Source organism: Phoca vitulina, unplaced genomic scaffold (genome assembly GCF_004348235.1).
Source record: "Phoca vitulina isolate PV1807 unplaced genomic scaffold, GSC_HSeal_1.0 scaffold62, whole genome shotgun sequence".
Lineage (NCBI taxonomy): Eukaryota > Metazoa > Chordata > Mammalia > Carnivora > Phocidae > Phoca > Phoca vitulina.
Window position 1 is genome coordinate 6,456,143 of NW_022589765.1, and position 16,281 is coordinate 6,472,423.

The following is a 16,281-nucleotide window of genomic DNA, read 5'->3' on the forward strand; positions in this document are numbered from 1 at the left end:
CGACCACCTGTCAGATAGACGCTATTATCTCATGGGACAGACGTGCAAGGAAACGGAGTCACGGAGAGGTGACCCGGCTTACAAGCGGTTGCGTGGAGAGCTACCCCAAGTCCGTGAACCTCATCCCCTGCCCCCGCCCTCCCCCGCCGGCCCGGAAGCTCTGTGTGGACCTAGGGCGACCTTCCCCTCGGAGCCTGCAAGAGGCCTGCACCTAAGAACCCATGGCTTCCAAGCTGGGGGCCGTTCTGCTTTGGAGCAGGGAGGACCTAAGGGAAGACACGACACCCTGGGCCTGGGCGGGGGCTCCTTCCTCGCTCGCAAGTCATTTGGATGAGAAGTGAGAACCCGGATTGCTTTTAAGCCCATTTTCGTTTTCTCCCCTCCCTCCCTTCCCTTCCACATTAGGGTGAAGGTTGCCGCACCGTCCCCCTGGCTGGACATGTGGGGTTTGACAGCTTGCCCGACCAGCTGGTGAATAAGTCAGTCAGCCAGGGCTTCTGCTTCAACATCCTGTGCGTGGGTGAGTATTTCCATAGCAGGAAATTCTATTACAGAATATGGATCCTTAATGGCTGGATGTGGCTTGGCAGGTAATTAGGTTAAATACTGTGTCATTCTGGTCTATTTGCAAAACTGGCTTCCCCCCTCTTCCTCTTTTATCCCTCTGTTTGCCTTTGTGAGCAGCCGGCTGTGATGCTATTTTTCCCTGGTCAGACCAGAATACGGGGCCGGACCTTGGGGAGCCGCGTGACGCCCAGTGGAAATTTTTGTAAGGGAGCCGGCTGGCTCAGCTACCACAGTCAAGTTCACTTGGACTGCAGAAAACAGGAGCCAGGGCAGAATTGGGAGGGAGGTTGGTGGCTGTGGTAGGATGCCTGCCCACCGGCTGTGGGCAGCGGGCTGGGGCTGTGTCCTTTGCAGCCCTGCGATGCTCGCTACAGTCTGAGCTCAAGGGTGCGAATTCTCTTATTGCCTTTAAGCCTCTCTCCACCCAGGGACGCCTGGGTGGCTCAGTCGATTAAGCGTCTGCCTTTGGCTCAGGTCATGATCCCGGGGTCCTGGGATCGAGCCCCACATCGGGCTCCTTGCTCTGCAGGGAGCCTGCTTCTCTCTCTGCCTGCCGCTCCCCCCTGCTTCTGCACTCTCTCTCTCTGACAAATAAATAAATAAAATCTTAAAAAAAAAAAAAAGCATATCTCCACCTGGACCTTTAGTCTCGAATGTGGGAACCAGGTCTTAGTCACCTCTAGTGTGTTAATCACAGCGCCAAGAGAGTTCAGGAATGTTTGTGAAATGAATGAATGCGTTAACCCCACGGGCACCACTCGTTCTATTTCTCAGATACTTTCCCATAGTAGCAATTTGAGTCCTTCCTAGGAGTCTGTGAAGTGAGTAGAGTGAGTAACATTTGTATCTTCACAGACATTTCGGGAGGATAAGAGACTTGACCAGGGCGACACAGAGTAAGTGGTGGAGCGGACAAGGCCCCAGGTCTGGCTGACCCCTTGGCCCTCCCACCGCTTCTCTAACTGCTGCTAGCGACATCTCTTGAGAACACAAAGGCACTTAGGAACTGGTCAGGCACCAGCCAAGCAGATGTGAGGAACAACAGTTCCTTGACATTCTTTAAGAATCTCTCCTTAGACCTTCCAAAGTCCCAAATTTGCAAACACGATCATAGCATATGATTTTCACTCTATTGTGCAGCAAAGTATACTTGCTCATTTTCAGTGCCCTACTTCCAAACCTTAATGATTGTATAAATACTATAATAGAGTCTGTTTTCCCGCTGGTTGGAACACTCAGACACTTTTGCTAATTGCCCTTTCTTATTTTTCTAGAGAGCATATGGGGAACTCATTCATGTTGAGGCTCCGACCCACCACTGAATTGGATATTTTACTCTTTAATGTCGCCTGAAGCTCTGTTTTCTAACTGGGGTCGTTCATTTTCTTGGACTCTCTCTTTTTCTTTTCCTCCATCCTTAGCACTCTCTTTCTTTTTTTTTTTCTTTTAAAGATTTTATTTATTTATTTGACAGAGAGAGAGAGCACACATGAGCAGGGGCAGAGGGAGAAGGAGAAGCAGGCTCCTCGCTGAGCAGAGAGCCCGACGCGGGGCTCGATCCCAGGACCCTGGGATCATGACTTGAGCCGAAGGCAGATGCTTAACCAACTGAGCCACCCAGGTGCCCCCTTAGCTCTCTTTCTCGATCATTTCCTGTAGGAGAATAACTGCGCACTCAGGGACGAGTAGCGAACAAGGAGGCCACTTCTCAATATGGATGACAGTCAGCTAGGCTCACTCACTGGCCGAATGACTCACTCCCACACATCAGGTTGGGAAGCCAGGAGATGACAATATGTGCTTCACAGAATTACATATCATGGGCCTTGGCATCCAGAGCTAGGCCAACAATTCTTCAAATGCCAGAAGTCTACTCGTGGTTATGATGAGATGCTATTAGGAGAAGGATACAAAATAAATAGAAGTCACGGTGATCAACATCAAGATGCTATCACATCCAATATTAGCACTGCCAAATCGCTCCAATCTTTGGCGGTTGGCCAACTTATTTTGCATAATATTTGATTACTGAAAAATTTCCGCACAAACATATTGGATTCCCTTGGCATTCCTCCCAGAGCTCGGTATGACCTGCACTGAAGTTGAGGAGTTGAGAAGTGACATGAGAGGCCCACCCTCATCAACCTTTCAACTAAGTGCAGTTGGGCGGATGAGTGAGGCTTTAGGAGGGAGGCCGCAGAAATCAGAATGGCTTTCCGAGGGCCGGAAGTGTAGTGCAACTAGACGTGGGGAGTCTGGGCTCCCGTAGGGCCCCGAAGAGGAGGCAGCTACACTCAAGGCAAAGCGAGTGGGAGAAACAGTAAACCCCCGTCCTCGAGTTCCCACCCAGGTGTTGTACAGCTCAGCCGCTCGGAGTGCGCCTGCTCAACTGCCCCAGACCCTTCAAGGGGGGAGGGGTAGGAAGGAGATCCTCACCCCCAAAGAGTCACCCCGTCTCTTTCTTTCCGCACCTGCCAAGTCCCAGGAAATCGCCCCAGTAGCTCCCCTCTTGGCACTGCGGGTGCGTGCAGTGGATGCCCCCACCTGGACTGGGTTCATTTCATTCCCCATCCCTGATTCAAACAAGCTGGCAGTCCGCGCATCCTGCTCTCTGTCCGTTCTCGCAACCCTGTCATTGCTCAGAGAACCCACAATTTGGGCCAAGGTCACGAGCGGTTGAGATGGGCTCTCAGGCTGCAATCTCAGCCCAGCCATGGGGCTGGGTACTGTCACCGGCTTGGCCAAGGGTCCGTAGCTTGCCTGCGGAAGGTGATCTTTTTTCCCGCAGGATTTTCGGTGATCGTTCCTCCATGCTCACGGCCGGTGCATAGCTATCAGGTTTACTCCCTTAACGACTGCTCTCAAACGAGTCTGGTTAGGCGTAGACTATGTTCCCCCAAAGGATTTTCTTTTCTTTTCTCATAGGGCATGTTAAGTGTAAACTGATGGTAGCGCTAGCTTCGATTATTAACAGAGACCTAAGACATCTGGATCACGGCGTTGTTTATCTGGGTGCTGGGCTGCTGACCGTAGGCGCCCCAGCAGAGTGAGCACCCTTCACCGTGATGGAGGTGTGTGCCCGTGTGCACAGGTGCATGGTGGGATTGGGAGAGAGGAGTTTTATGAACCCAGAGCCTAATTCATATGTAAGGGTTCCAATAAATGGCAGCCACAGTTATTATTTTTGGAGGGCTAGGCACACGGGTGTGGGCATATTATGACTCCTCTCGAACAGATTTTCTATAGTTGACAATAATGACTGAGTGGCGTGAGGTTGCCCTCTCCCTCCCCAGCACCCCCCACCCCAGACAAAAAACATATACTAATTGCTTAGCTCTGGAAATTGCAAGGATCCCACGATCCTAGATCTAGTGCAGGAGGCCTCAGCCCCTGGAACCAGCGGGACAAACGTTCTGGGGCCCGTTGCTCTGCACTGCTGAGAAAGAGCCCAGGAGACACGCTGCCCTCCGAATGTGCCAGCAACAGTAATGCCTGTGAGGAGTGCAGAGAGTCATCATGATAATATTTACTTTGAAGCTGCTCAGGATTCCAGGCTCAACTGGGCCGCGTTGAACTTGGAATAAAACACACACGAGAAGCAGATCTGCAAGAGGCTGGGGGAGCCGGCTCCAGGACACCCCTGTGGGCCAGGCCTCGGCAAGGTCAGGAAGGAGAGGGCAAGGTTACAGAGCCAGCCACGACCTTGTCCCTGTTGCTAGGCTCCCTGGAGTTCCAGGAGAGTTTCCTTTCGAACACCTCCTTGCTGAACCCGGGAGACGTCTCTCTTGGTGGATCCCCCCCACCGTTCGGAGCCGGCAGACACCTTCGCTTTGGTGACCGCGAGCTCCCTGCGGACAGGGATGGTGGCTGTCCTGTTCACTGTTGTATCTTTCGTCCCTAAAATTGCGCGTGGCTCTGGCTAGAGGCCCCGTGAACATTTGTCGAACGACCAAATGAGCCGACGTAGCGCGCCTCCACGACCCACTAGGGCGTATTGGTTATACGTCTGGGCTCCAGTGTCTCCAGTGTCGGACTGGATTCGGGGCCCTCTCTGCTACTGAGTCCTTTGTGACCCTAGACCAGCTCCCTCCTCCACGTTTTACAGATCAGGAAGGTAAGGTGCAGAGAGACTGGGGAGTGCGGCGAATTCACATAGCTGGGAAGTGGCTTGGCTGACCCTCCCGTAACTGAAAGACAAGTATCTACCTCGTAGGTTTACTGTGGGGAACAAATAAGAAAAGAGAGTATCACAGCTGTGCCTGGCACATAGGAACTGCTCCAGAAGCCATCGCTATTATTATCAATCCAACCTGTCCATTTTCTGGGGAGAGAGACGGGGGCCCAGAGAGGGCAACGCCTCTGGCCGGGCGTCACGTGGCCGGGCCTCTGCGTTTCCCCGCCTGCAAGGACTTAAGGCCACAAGGTGCCAGAGGATGCGATATTAGCAGCAGATGAGGAAAAAAAGGCTGAGTAGAGAGGTCAACAGTGGATTATCCTAGGGAGTGTAGTTTGAAAAAGCGTGTTTCACATTACACGTTTTAAATGGAAATTCTTTTTAAAAACCCTGGGTGTTTCCAACATCCTATCTCCATTAAGCAAAGCGAAATGGAATCTTCTGGGCCGGGTGATGAAGACCTTAAAAGGGTTAAGAAATCCTGCTGTCTGTCCGAGGAGGGAGGAGGAGAGAGAAATTGACCCCTGGGGACTCCCCAGGTTTCCTGCGGCATCTGCCAAGTCCCCACCTTCCTGCAGGGGTGTGGCGTCTGCCGACCTGATCCTCCTCGATGCTGGGCAGCGCGGGAGGGGACGGCATGCTAGGCTCAGGCTGGGTCCGTGCCAACCATGGAGAGGGGCCCCTGCACCCCACAGGCTCCACACTGATGGCACAGAGGACCGGGAGCCCTCCCATGGCCATGGGAGCAGTTCGCTTGAGTCTCTGTCCTCTCCTCGGGTTGCATTTATCACAATTCCCTGGACACCCGCGGGTTCTTTTCTTCCTCTCATCATCGGGCGTCTAATTTCCACAGCCCTTTTGTGTTGGCAGGCTTTCGCGTGGTCATCTGCCCTGCCGTTCCCCCCTGCTGCCCTGCCCTGCCCTGCCTGGCCGGCCTCCATCCCTCCGGCTGAGCAAACACTGTAGCCTGCGCCCGAGGCCTCCGTGCCCGCCTGGGCTAGGCCCTCTGGGGAGTACGGGAGGATGCCCCATCCCCTGCTCTCTGATGATCCTTAGGCTCAGGGGCCAGGGAGCCAGCTCTGGGTGCTGGGGAGATAGGGCCCAGCCCTCTAGGAGCTGCAGGGCATTCAGCCGAGAGCTCACGGAGCAGAAGGGGGTGGGGGGGCCGTACATGGAAAGTTCATCAGGCACACACAAACATGAGCTCAAATGGAGCTGAAACCTCTGCGCCCAGAGGGAAGGTGAATTAGGGGTGAAGGAGCCACCCCTGTGTTCCCACCTCAGAGGAGCTGGTCCCCTGCGCAATTGAGCTGCACCCCCACCTTGGGCGGGGAGGGGGGGGGTGATACATTCCGTTGCTTAGCCAAGTCTGTCACCTCCCATTGCAAAGGCCCCACCTCACCAAATTTTTCTTGAGACCCAAATACTCCCTGTTCCTTTAGGGAGGGGGAAAAAAGGGGGCCTCTTCTGGGAGAATCTTTGCTCTAATAGGTATAGCAGACCTTGGCTGGAAACATGATCCGTGTGAGGGACCATTTCCCTGCACCCTGGCAATCCACCACGTTAGTCAGACCTGGCTACGAAGCTGGGCTGGGGGGGCTGGGGAGCCAGGCTGAGTTGAATGTTCTTCTTGTTCTCTCTCTCATCAATCTCTACACACACACACAGCTCTCATCGGAGACAGAGATTTGAAAAAGCACCTCCTGTATTCATCGCTTGTTATTCAGGATAAAAGGCATGTAAGATGCAAAGCTAGACACACCCAGAAGGTGGAAGGGGGAGCGGGGCCATTTGCATTTACACGTGTGGCTCTAACCCTAGCCCTGGAAAGCAGAATAGCCGGGTGGTCTAGGTACTCAAAAGGCAATCCGGGGTGATTAGCTACTGAATCCTTTATTCCTGGCATTCCTGAATCGCTGGGGGGGGGGGGGGAAGCCCAAATATGGTCTGGATCCCTGCAGGTGACAAGCCCCTGTAGTGCTCCGCCCAGCTTGGGGCCTCCTGGCACATTCCTGCCCAACTCCCAGGCCACCAACTCTCCTCCAATGTCTTCTTTTCCTCAAGACCCCTTGGCTCCTGGCAGTGGCTTGACCTCCCTCGGGTCTCCCAGGGATGACCTCCAAAAAACCTTCACCGGTCTCCACAGGCTTTCCCCCCTCCTTTCCTTGGTGTGAAAGTCAAGACTTGGAATTCCAATGGTTTAATTTATTAGTGTCCCGCAGCCTGTTAGTTAAACAAACAAATGACTGGTTTGTTTGAAATTTAAGGAGAAGAAGAATTTGTGGCCTGCTAACTTCCCTCCCCATTAGCTAAAAATGGCCTCCCCACTGGGATACACATCCGGGCATGTGCAGAGCGCAGTCTGGGCCTGGCAGGGAGGTGAGGTGGCGATGAAAAGGAGAGGATATTTATTCGACAAGGGACCACTGTCCCTTTCTTTTAAAATCGAAAACAGCCCTTTGATTTTTATTACAAAAGCTGTGCATGGGGCGCCTGGGTGGCTCAGTCGTTAAGCGTCTGCCTTCGGCCCAGGTCATGATCCCAGGGTCCTGGGATCGAGTCCCACATCGGGCTCCCAGCTTGGCGGGAAGCCTGCTTCTCCCTCTCCCACTCCCCCTGCTTGTGTTCCTGCTCTCTCTCTCTCTCTCTCTCTGTCAAATAAATAAATAAAATCTTTAAAAAAAAAAAAAAAAGCTATGCATGTTCCACATAGAAAACTTGGAAAATACACAGAAGCGTGAAGAGAGAAACGAAAACCACACATCACCCCCACCACGTAGTGATAGCCCTCTTGGTAAGAGTATATTGTATGTCCTTCTGGACTTTTCCAGGCATAACTGCTGTCTCCATCACTGCTTGCAACAGAGTTTCTTTTTCTGACGATAAAAGCCATGCATCCTCAACCTTCAAATGACACAAAAATAGGAAGACTAAAAGGAAAATTACCCCAGTTCCACTATCCTGAGATGCTGCTGCTGATATGTTGAAGCAGTTCCTGTCAGTCTCTTTCACTTAACTGAGAGCCAACAGTCTATCTAGTTTTATTCGCTCTTCATTTAGTGTCTTACTGCGTACGTGCCCCCACGTCGATGAATATACGTCCAAAACATGATGTGGGGTCTGCACGGCTGTTGTGTGAACATTCCGTAATTTGTCCTTTTGCTTTTCAGGAGAGACCGGTTTGGGCAAGTCTACCCTCATGGACACCCTGTTCAACACCAAGTTTGAGGGGGAGCCGGCCACCCACACACAGCCGGGTGTCCAGCTCCGGTCCAATACCTATGACCTCCAAGAGAGCAACGTGGGGCTGAAGCTCACCATTGTTAGCACGGTGGGCTTTGGGGACCAGATCAACAAGGAAGACAGGTAAGGAAGGGGATGGGGCGTGGAGGCTGGTGGGAGGCCGCGGGGAGGAGCTCACCACGGGGTCCTGCCTGGACCTCCTCCCAAAATGGCGTGTGCAGGGCGCAGACCCCTCACAAGTGGCGCCTCCACCCAGGGTCCTTGTTTCCACCAACCAGTCTACTCCATGCGCTCTGCCAAAGGAAAGGTGTCTTTCCAATATACATGGGGTGAGGTCTCCAGTCCCTGTGGCAGGCATGTCTTGAGCTCCTTCCTACCTTGTGCCAGGCGCTGCCGTGTCTTGACAATCTAGAAAGGAATGACTTTGTCTCTGCCCTTGAGGCACTCACAGGGGAGACCGGTTTTGAACAAATAAGTTCCATCGAGTGTGATACGCTTTGGGAAGGACAGGGTGCGAAGAGGTAAAGGACAAGTAACAATGAGCATATGAGGGAGAGAACAGTCTGTTCCATGTGGGGAGATCCGGGAGGCCTTCACAGAGGAAGTGCCTCCTGAGCTGGCCCTTGAAGGATGAACTCTTTTGCCAGACAGACCAGGGGAAAGAGGGAAGGGCAGTCCAGGCTGGGGGAACGCTTGTACAAAGGCAAAGAAGTGTGGAAGACTATGGCATATTCTAGGGATCTGTCGCTTGCTCTGTTTAGCCAGCTTAGAGGCAGATGGACTGTGCAGCTAATGAAGCTTAAGCTTCAGGGCCCTCACTTGCACAAGCCCTGCCAAGGTCCTGTAACTAATTTTTAGTTGTAATGTTGTTTTGTCTTCCTGGAGGGCCTTTCTAATTGCATAAGCTTAAGCTCCCACAGTACCTGTGTCTGCCCCTGGGCTGGTGCTTGGCGTGAGCGAGGGGAAAGTAGGGAGAGATGAGCCTGAAGAGGGAAGCAGGAGACAGATCATGGGGGAATTTCTAGAATGTGCAGACATGGAGCCATTGAGAGGTTTTATGAAGTAGGTTTTATGAGATAGTCTCAGGGCGCCTGGGTGGCTCAGTTGGTGAAGCATCTGCCTTCGGCTCAGGTCATGATCTCAGGGTCCTGGGATCAAGCCCCATGTCAGGCTCCCTGCTCAGCCAGGAGTCTCCTTCTCCCTCTCCCTCTGCCCCTCCCCCTGCTTGTGCTCTCTCTCTCAAATAAATAAATAAAATCTTAAAAAAAAAAGAAGATAGTCTGATTGGCCTTGAAGTAGGTTGTTTGGAAGGGTAGGGAGAGCAGGAAGACCAATTAGGAGACTCTTGGACCAATTAGATCGAGGCCAGAGGTAACACAGGTGCTGAGATAGGAAAAAGGAGGCAGGTTTGGTAAATATCGAGTAGGTAGAATCAACAGGACTCGGCAGAGACTTGGTGTGAGGTTGTGAAGGCAAAAGAAGAATCTAGAATGAGGTCCAGATTTCTGGAGAATTAATATAAGAGAAGCACGTTTGAAAAGAATCAGCTGTGTTTTAGACCTGTTGAGGTTGCGCTGTCCGCGGACTACTGAGACCCCTGATGACCTTCTGTGGTAGGCAGCTGAATATACGGGGGTTAGGGGTCGGCAGAGGGTCAGCACTGGAAATACCGATTTGGATTATCAAGGTGTAGGGGCTGTGTTCCAACCGCAGACACGTGTAAGACCACCCAGGGTTCGGAGTGGAGCGTGGTGAACACTGGGCTACAGACAAAAACCTTAGGATGTTAAGTCAGCAGATGGAGCAAATGACACATTCTGGAAAGAGACTGAGCAGGAATATGCAGAGAGGTAGGAGGAGAGACTGCAGGGGGGTGGGGGGAGTTGAGAATGGAGTGTGAGTGAGGGGTGGGGCGGCTCAGACACGGGGGATGTGTTGAGGATTCTCCTGCTTCTTAGCTGAGCTGGATCCCCAGTTCTCCTATTTCTCCCTTGAAGTTCCAACAGCCATACCCATTTCCTGATAATGAATACATATATTCAGCTTCTTAATAATTGAACTGAATTTTGTTTTTCGTTTGACATCCTAGATGGACACCTCTGCTTTTTATAGCTTTGCTTATTATGCTAATTTTGTTTGCTTGAGAATAAATTGGACCCTGGGGAAAGGGGATGGATATTTGGGGTCATCTCAGCCACAGACGGCTCAGGATCTTTTCAATTAAATTTCTCACAATTCTCGGCAACATACATTTAACATATCTGATATTGGAAACTGCTTTGGTAATGATGGTTTGGGAGGACTGAGCTGATACGGCCCCTTAGAGGCTAATCTACTTCCATTACATTAGTAATATCCTTATTGTTTTTCCTGATTATAAACATGATGCATACTAATGCAAAATCAAATAATACAAACTCAAATAAGTAGAAATGAAGAGCCTCTCAGAAACTGGGCTGGAGAGCAGGGGTAGAGCAAGCTCCAGGGATTCGTAATAAAAAGCAGTGTTTTCTCCATACTGATGGGCTCATTCGGGCATGGATATGTCAGTGCAGCCGTATTGAAGCAGAGCACGAGAATGTGATCCTTTACCCAAGGTGCGTGGTCTTCTAAGAAAAACAGTGATTAAGGCCATACCCTGGGGAAAGCCACTATTTAAGAGATGCAGGAGCACGGGGCGCCTGGGTGGTTCAGTGGGTTAAACGTCTGCCTTGGGCTCAGGTCATGATCCCAGGGTCCTGGGATTGAGCCCCGCATCGGGCTCCCTGTTCAGCGGGGAGCCTGCTTCTCCCTCTCCCTTTGCCCCTCCCCCTGCTTGTGACCTCTGTCTGTCTGTCAAATACATGGATACAATCTTAAAAAAAAAAAAGATGCAGGAGCAAAAGGAACTCAGGAGGGAGACCGAGGACAGGCTAGAACTTAGGCTTTGGTCTCAGACCGACCTGGGTTCAAGTCCCATCTTGTCACTGATTAGCCCGGTGATGCTGGACAAGTGTTTTGTGCCGCTGTCAGCCTATTGATAACTAATGTTCTGGCTGGTCCGGCCCCTGTGGTTCTTATGATTGCAAGACGCTGTCAGCAATAACCATCAGGGAACTTGGAGACCCGAAAGGTTTATTATTCACAGGTCCTGGGAAACACATGGCACAGCTGGGACCACACAGTGAGGTCTCGGGCTAGAGAAAGAGAACGCGGGTGTGGGTCTGGCGTTCTGCTTTTATTGAGATGGAGGGTTTAGGTCTAAGATTTGGTGGGCTTGCTCTAGATGGGTGAATTTATTGTTTGGATTTTATTTATTCACTTGAGAGAGTGAGTGAGAGAGTGAGCACAAGCTGGGGGAGGGGTGGGGGTAGAGGAAGAGGGAGGAGCGGACTCCCCACTGAGCAGGGAGCTGGACTTGGGGCTCGATCTCAAGACCCTGGGATCATGATCTGAGCCAAAGGCAGATGCCTGACCTACTGAGCCACCCAGGCGCCCCTAGATGGGTGAATTGAAAACATAAGAGCGAAAATTTAAAGCAGTGGAAGAGAAAAAACAAGTGGCCCAAAGGGTCACTTATGGAAATCAACCAAGATTTCTGAAACAAAGGAGCCCTGTGGGTGGTGGTGGGAGCGGAGGGAGGGCTGACTCTTCACCTTTAGGTGGCTGGCAGTATGTTTATTCCAGATAGTCAGTTGTCTTTGAAGTGGATGCCTCAGCAATAAAACTTAAATCAGGCACTTGCATGGCAAAAAAGAAAAACCAACTCTCAGAGCTTACACTATAAGACACTTAAATTCTCTATGGCTCAGTTTTCTCATCTGTAAAGTGGGGATGATGATGATACTAATATCTACCGTAGAGGGTTGTGGTGAGGCATCCTTGCCGTGTCTGGCATATGAAATGCTTCAACAGTGCCGGGCACAGGGGCGCCTGGGTGGCTCAGTCAGTTAAGCGTCTACCTTCTGCTCAGGTCATGATCTCAGGGTCCTGGGATCAAGCCTCGCCTTGGTTTCCTTGCTCAGCGGGGAGCCTGCTTCTCCCTCTCCCTCTGATCCTCGTCCCGCTCATGCTGTCTCTCTCAAATAAGTAAATAAATTCTTAAGAAAAAACAGTGCCTGGCACAGAGTAACTAACAAACAGAAGATATTGTTATGATCATGACTTTTATTGGTAGAAGAATCGAGGGAGAGTTGTACCATGTAGCATAATGGGAGGGAATAATAAATGGAACTGAAAAATATCCATTGGGTTTGGCACCATGAAGGTCATTAATACACTAAGGAATAATAATTCCAGGGAAGTTGTGGGTGGAAGCTAAATTGCCATGAGTGAATGGAAGATAAGTAAGTAAAGGCATCCGAATAACAAAAAGAGCAATAGGGTGGAAAAGTGAGACCAAGATCAAATTCATGTTTACACAGGAATTTCGCGTAATGTAAGTCAGCGGGGAAAGAATGGACTATTCAAGAAAATGTGCTGGGAAAATAGGCCATCCATCAGGAAAAAATAAAATGAGACCATCCCACACAAACACTAGTCACAAAAATAGATTCCAGATGGATTAAAAACAAATTCTAAAAATATGAGGAGAAAATATAGGAGAATGTTTTTATAGCTTTAGGAGTAGAGAAGGTTTTTGTAATTGTGATACAAAATCCCAAAGCCATATAAGAAAAGACCGACAGATTTAAACTTATTAAAATAAAATAAAAAAACCCTATGCATACTGAAAGATGCTATAAACAAAAGTAAAGACAAACTACAAATAGGGAGAAGAAATTTGCAACCTATATCACAAAGGCTTTTTCTAAAATGTAAAAAGAGCTACAGTTCTACGAGAAATAAACAGGTAATTGACAGAAGGGGAATTAGAAGTTGCCAACTAACATACAAACTGATGCTCAACCCATGTCACCAGTGATTAGGGAAGTGCAAAATGAAACAATGAAGTATTTTTTATCCATCAGATTTGCAAAAATAAGAGATAAAAATACAATGGCCGCTAACACCAGCAAATTTCATTCATGTTGCTGGGAATGTAGATGGATACAGATGTTTTAGAGGGCAGATTTGGTGGGACCTATTAAAATCTTAAATGTGAATTCCTTATGATCCAGCAGTTCCACTTTTAAGCATACAGTCGAGAGAAACAATTGCACACGTTCATGAAAAACATACAGAAAAGGTGTTCACTGCAGCATTGGATATGGAATAAAAAAAATTTTAAACAGCTGAAATTTCCACCAATGGAGCAACTGAATGAGCTATGGTACAACTGTACCATGGAATACATTTGGCAGTTTAAAAGAATGCAGTAGATCTGTGTACACTCACGTGGGTGTGTTATTAAGTGAAAAGAGAGGTTGCAGAATGATACACAGATCACGATGCCATTTGTATAAATCCACCCTTCCCAATGAAACACCAAACAGCCCCCGCATATAAATGCATAGAAAAAGATCTGCAAGGTGAACCAACAAACTGAAAATAGTAGTTACCTCTGAGGAGGGGAGCACAAGTATACATATTGGTCACGCAATTAAGAATAAGTTTTAAAAAAGAATGAAGTCTTAAAAAAGGAAGCAGATAAAGTGGGTGTAGACCGCTCATTTAAAAAGCTTTCCTGAACTGGGAAAAAGAGATAAGGCAGTGTGTAGAGGGAGGCAAAGAGGTCAGGAGCGACTTTTTTTTTTTAAGTTTATTTATTTTTTGTAGTAATCTCGACCCCCAACGTGGGGCTCGAACTCATGACCCCAAGATCAAGAGTCGCATGCTCTTGTGACTGTGCCAGCCAGGCCCCCCCCAGGGGTGATGTTTTTGAGGCTGAGAGAGAGGATGAGGGCTTGAACAGGAACAGAAGCTTCGAGGACAGAGAGGAGGAGGCAGGTATAAGAGAAAGAATCCACAACACCTAGTAACCAAATTGATATGGGGGATCTAGTTCAGTTGATAACATTATACTAAATGTCAGCTGTGTGAGGTGCCAGGGATACTAAGAAATAAGGAAGTTGTAGTTTAGTGGAAAGGACTAATACGTAGCATACAAATTCTACATAGTGTAGTGAGTACGATAACAAAGGCAAATGGAAGGAACTGTGGGGAAGAGCGTAGCAATCAGCAGAGCCCAGTGGGAGTATAAGGTGGAAAGGAGGTGGTCAGGAATGGCTGGGCTAAGTCTTGAAATCTTGTAGGATGTGCACAGGTTAGCCAACCGGCGTACTGTGGGTATTCAGTACCTATTTGTCGAGTGAATGAAATATGCATTGATGGGAAAAAGAAAATTTAAAAAAATACATCTGGGGGCGCCAGGGTGGCTCAGATGGTTAAGCGTCTGCCTTCGGCCCAGGTCATGATCCCAGGGTCCTGGGATCGAGCCCCGCATCGGGCTCCTGGCTCAGCGGGGAGCCTGCTTCTCCCTCTGCCTCTGCCTCTCCCCCTGCTCATGCTCTCTCTCTCTCTCTCTCTCTGTATCTCTTTGTCTCAAATGAATAAATAAAATCTTAAAAAAATACATTTAAAAAAATACCTCTAAGGTTTTATCTTTCAAGACCAAATGCATCCATTGAATGTGTTAACGAGGATGTCGATGAAGGTAGAAAACAGTCTATGATGTGTTGAGGAGTGAATGAGAAGGAATGAATGAATGAGTAGATTATTCTTTCCAAAAGATCTCCATTTATCCATTAAATATTTATTGAACTTCTCTTATATGCCAGGCCCTGTGGTAGGTGCAGAAGACAAATTCTATTCCTAAGGGAAGAAAAGACATAAGGCAGTAGTTGGGGAGAATGTGTGGTCAAGGGGGATTGAGTTGAAGAAAGATCTTTCTTTTGAGATGAGGGAAGACTTCAGCATGTTTATAGGTTGAGGAGGAGTCAGTAGGGGGCGAGGAGCTGATAGATGAAGCAAGATTCTCAAAGAGCCTGAAAGGGATGAGAGCGAGTGCACGGAGGGTGATGGGCCTTGCACACGATGAGACTAGAGGGCGGTGGGGAAGGGCTGATTCAGTTCTAGAAGGGAGAGACTGAGGCAGGAAGTTGAGCTGGTGTGAGGCTGGTGGCCCCAGTTTTTTGGTAATGTTGGAGGTAAGACCATCTCTCGAGAGTGAAGTTTTGGAGCTTGAGGAAATGAGTGCCAGTTTGGAATGGTCAACAAAGGCAATGGGAAGGCAGCCAATCAAGGTCAAGTAAAGGGATTGTCCTGTTGCTCTATCTGAGGTTGGAGGCCATGGCTTTGAGTGCCAAGGCTTTTGTGATGGCCTCTGGCTAACTTCAACAGCAGCGGTGTGGCGGCCGAGGGCAGATCCTGAAATGTATTCCGCGCAGCACTTTGCTGGGCCAGAGGGTGGAAGGCAGGGGTGTAGTGGAGATGAAGGTGTTGATAAAAGAGTGGTTCGGGTAATCAGTTATGGGGTTCAGCCGGGGCCGAGAAGGAGATGAGGCCAGGGAGGGGCTGATCGCCTATGAGACCGTAGAGAGGTCAAGGTACCCGAGGATTCCGTGAGGTGAAAGATCAGGTTTGGGAGGATCCAAGGTGTAAGAGGGTTGGAAAGATGAGAGGTTGTGGCCAGAGCGCGGGGAGTTAGAGAGAGGATGTCTTGGGGGAAGCTGATCGGGCCAATGGTAAGGTGTGTTGGGGGCTGAAGTAGAGAGAGCCCGAAGATTGTGGAGTTTAGACAATCAGGGAATAAAGAGGCTGCAGGTTGATGGGTTGTCTACGAGCACACTGCTGACTGCTGTCACCCAGAACGGGGAGAGGGACCGCGTGGGTCAGGCGCCACCAGAAGACGATGGAATGGTCTAGAAGTGGCACTGGGCGGGGGCTACACGAATGCCCACCCCACTGACCCCAAGGCACACAGGTTGTGGGAGAATGAGCAGCCCACTCCGGAGCGGGCTGCCAGGGAATGAGGTCCTCAGGGCTGTGGTATCCTTCAGGGGTGGGGGGGAGCAGGAAGGGATTAGGTTTCCATTAGGGCAAAGAGGTAGGCAAGTTCTGTGGACAGGAAGATGATAGAGGCCAGCCTGCTTAAACTTTCATGTTGCATACAAGCCGCTGAGGCTCTTGAGAAGATGCAGACTCCGATCCCGTAGGTCTGGGCTGGGGACTGGGGTCTCTGCATTTCCAACAAGCCCGCACGTTTGGCTTTGTTCCTGTAGAGCTGACCTTGTGCCCCCTTGGTTTTGCTGGCCGAGATGGTTGTGCTCAAGCACAGTGTCTGTGACCGGGCCTTGTGAGTTTCCAGCGGGGGGGGGGGGGGGGGGGGCTCTGAAGGTGGGGCTACACAGAGGACAGCACGTGGGAGAGGGAGGAGA

At 50.0% G+C, this 16,281-nt stretch overlaps 1 protein-coding gene across 7 annotated transcripts in view; it reads left to right on the plus strand.

The window, feature by feature from the left end:
* SEPTIN6 (septin 6) overlaps positions 1-16,281 on the plus strand; it is a 64,960-nt gene that overhangs the window by 16,562 nt on the left and 32,117 nt on the right. For all 7 annotated transcript variants that reach the window (XM_032391390.1, XM_032391385.1, XM_032391388.1 and 4 more), the window contains exons 2-3: positions 406-520; positions 7,912-8,107. In XM_032391390.1, the coding sequence (XP_032247281.1) occupies positions 406-520; positions 7,912-8,107 (311 nt within the window). The remainder of the gene's footprint in view (positions 1-405; positions 521-7,911; positions 8,108-16,281) is intronic.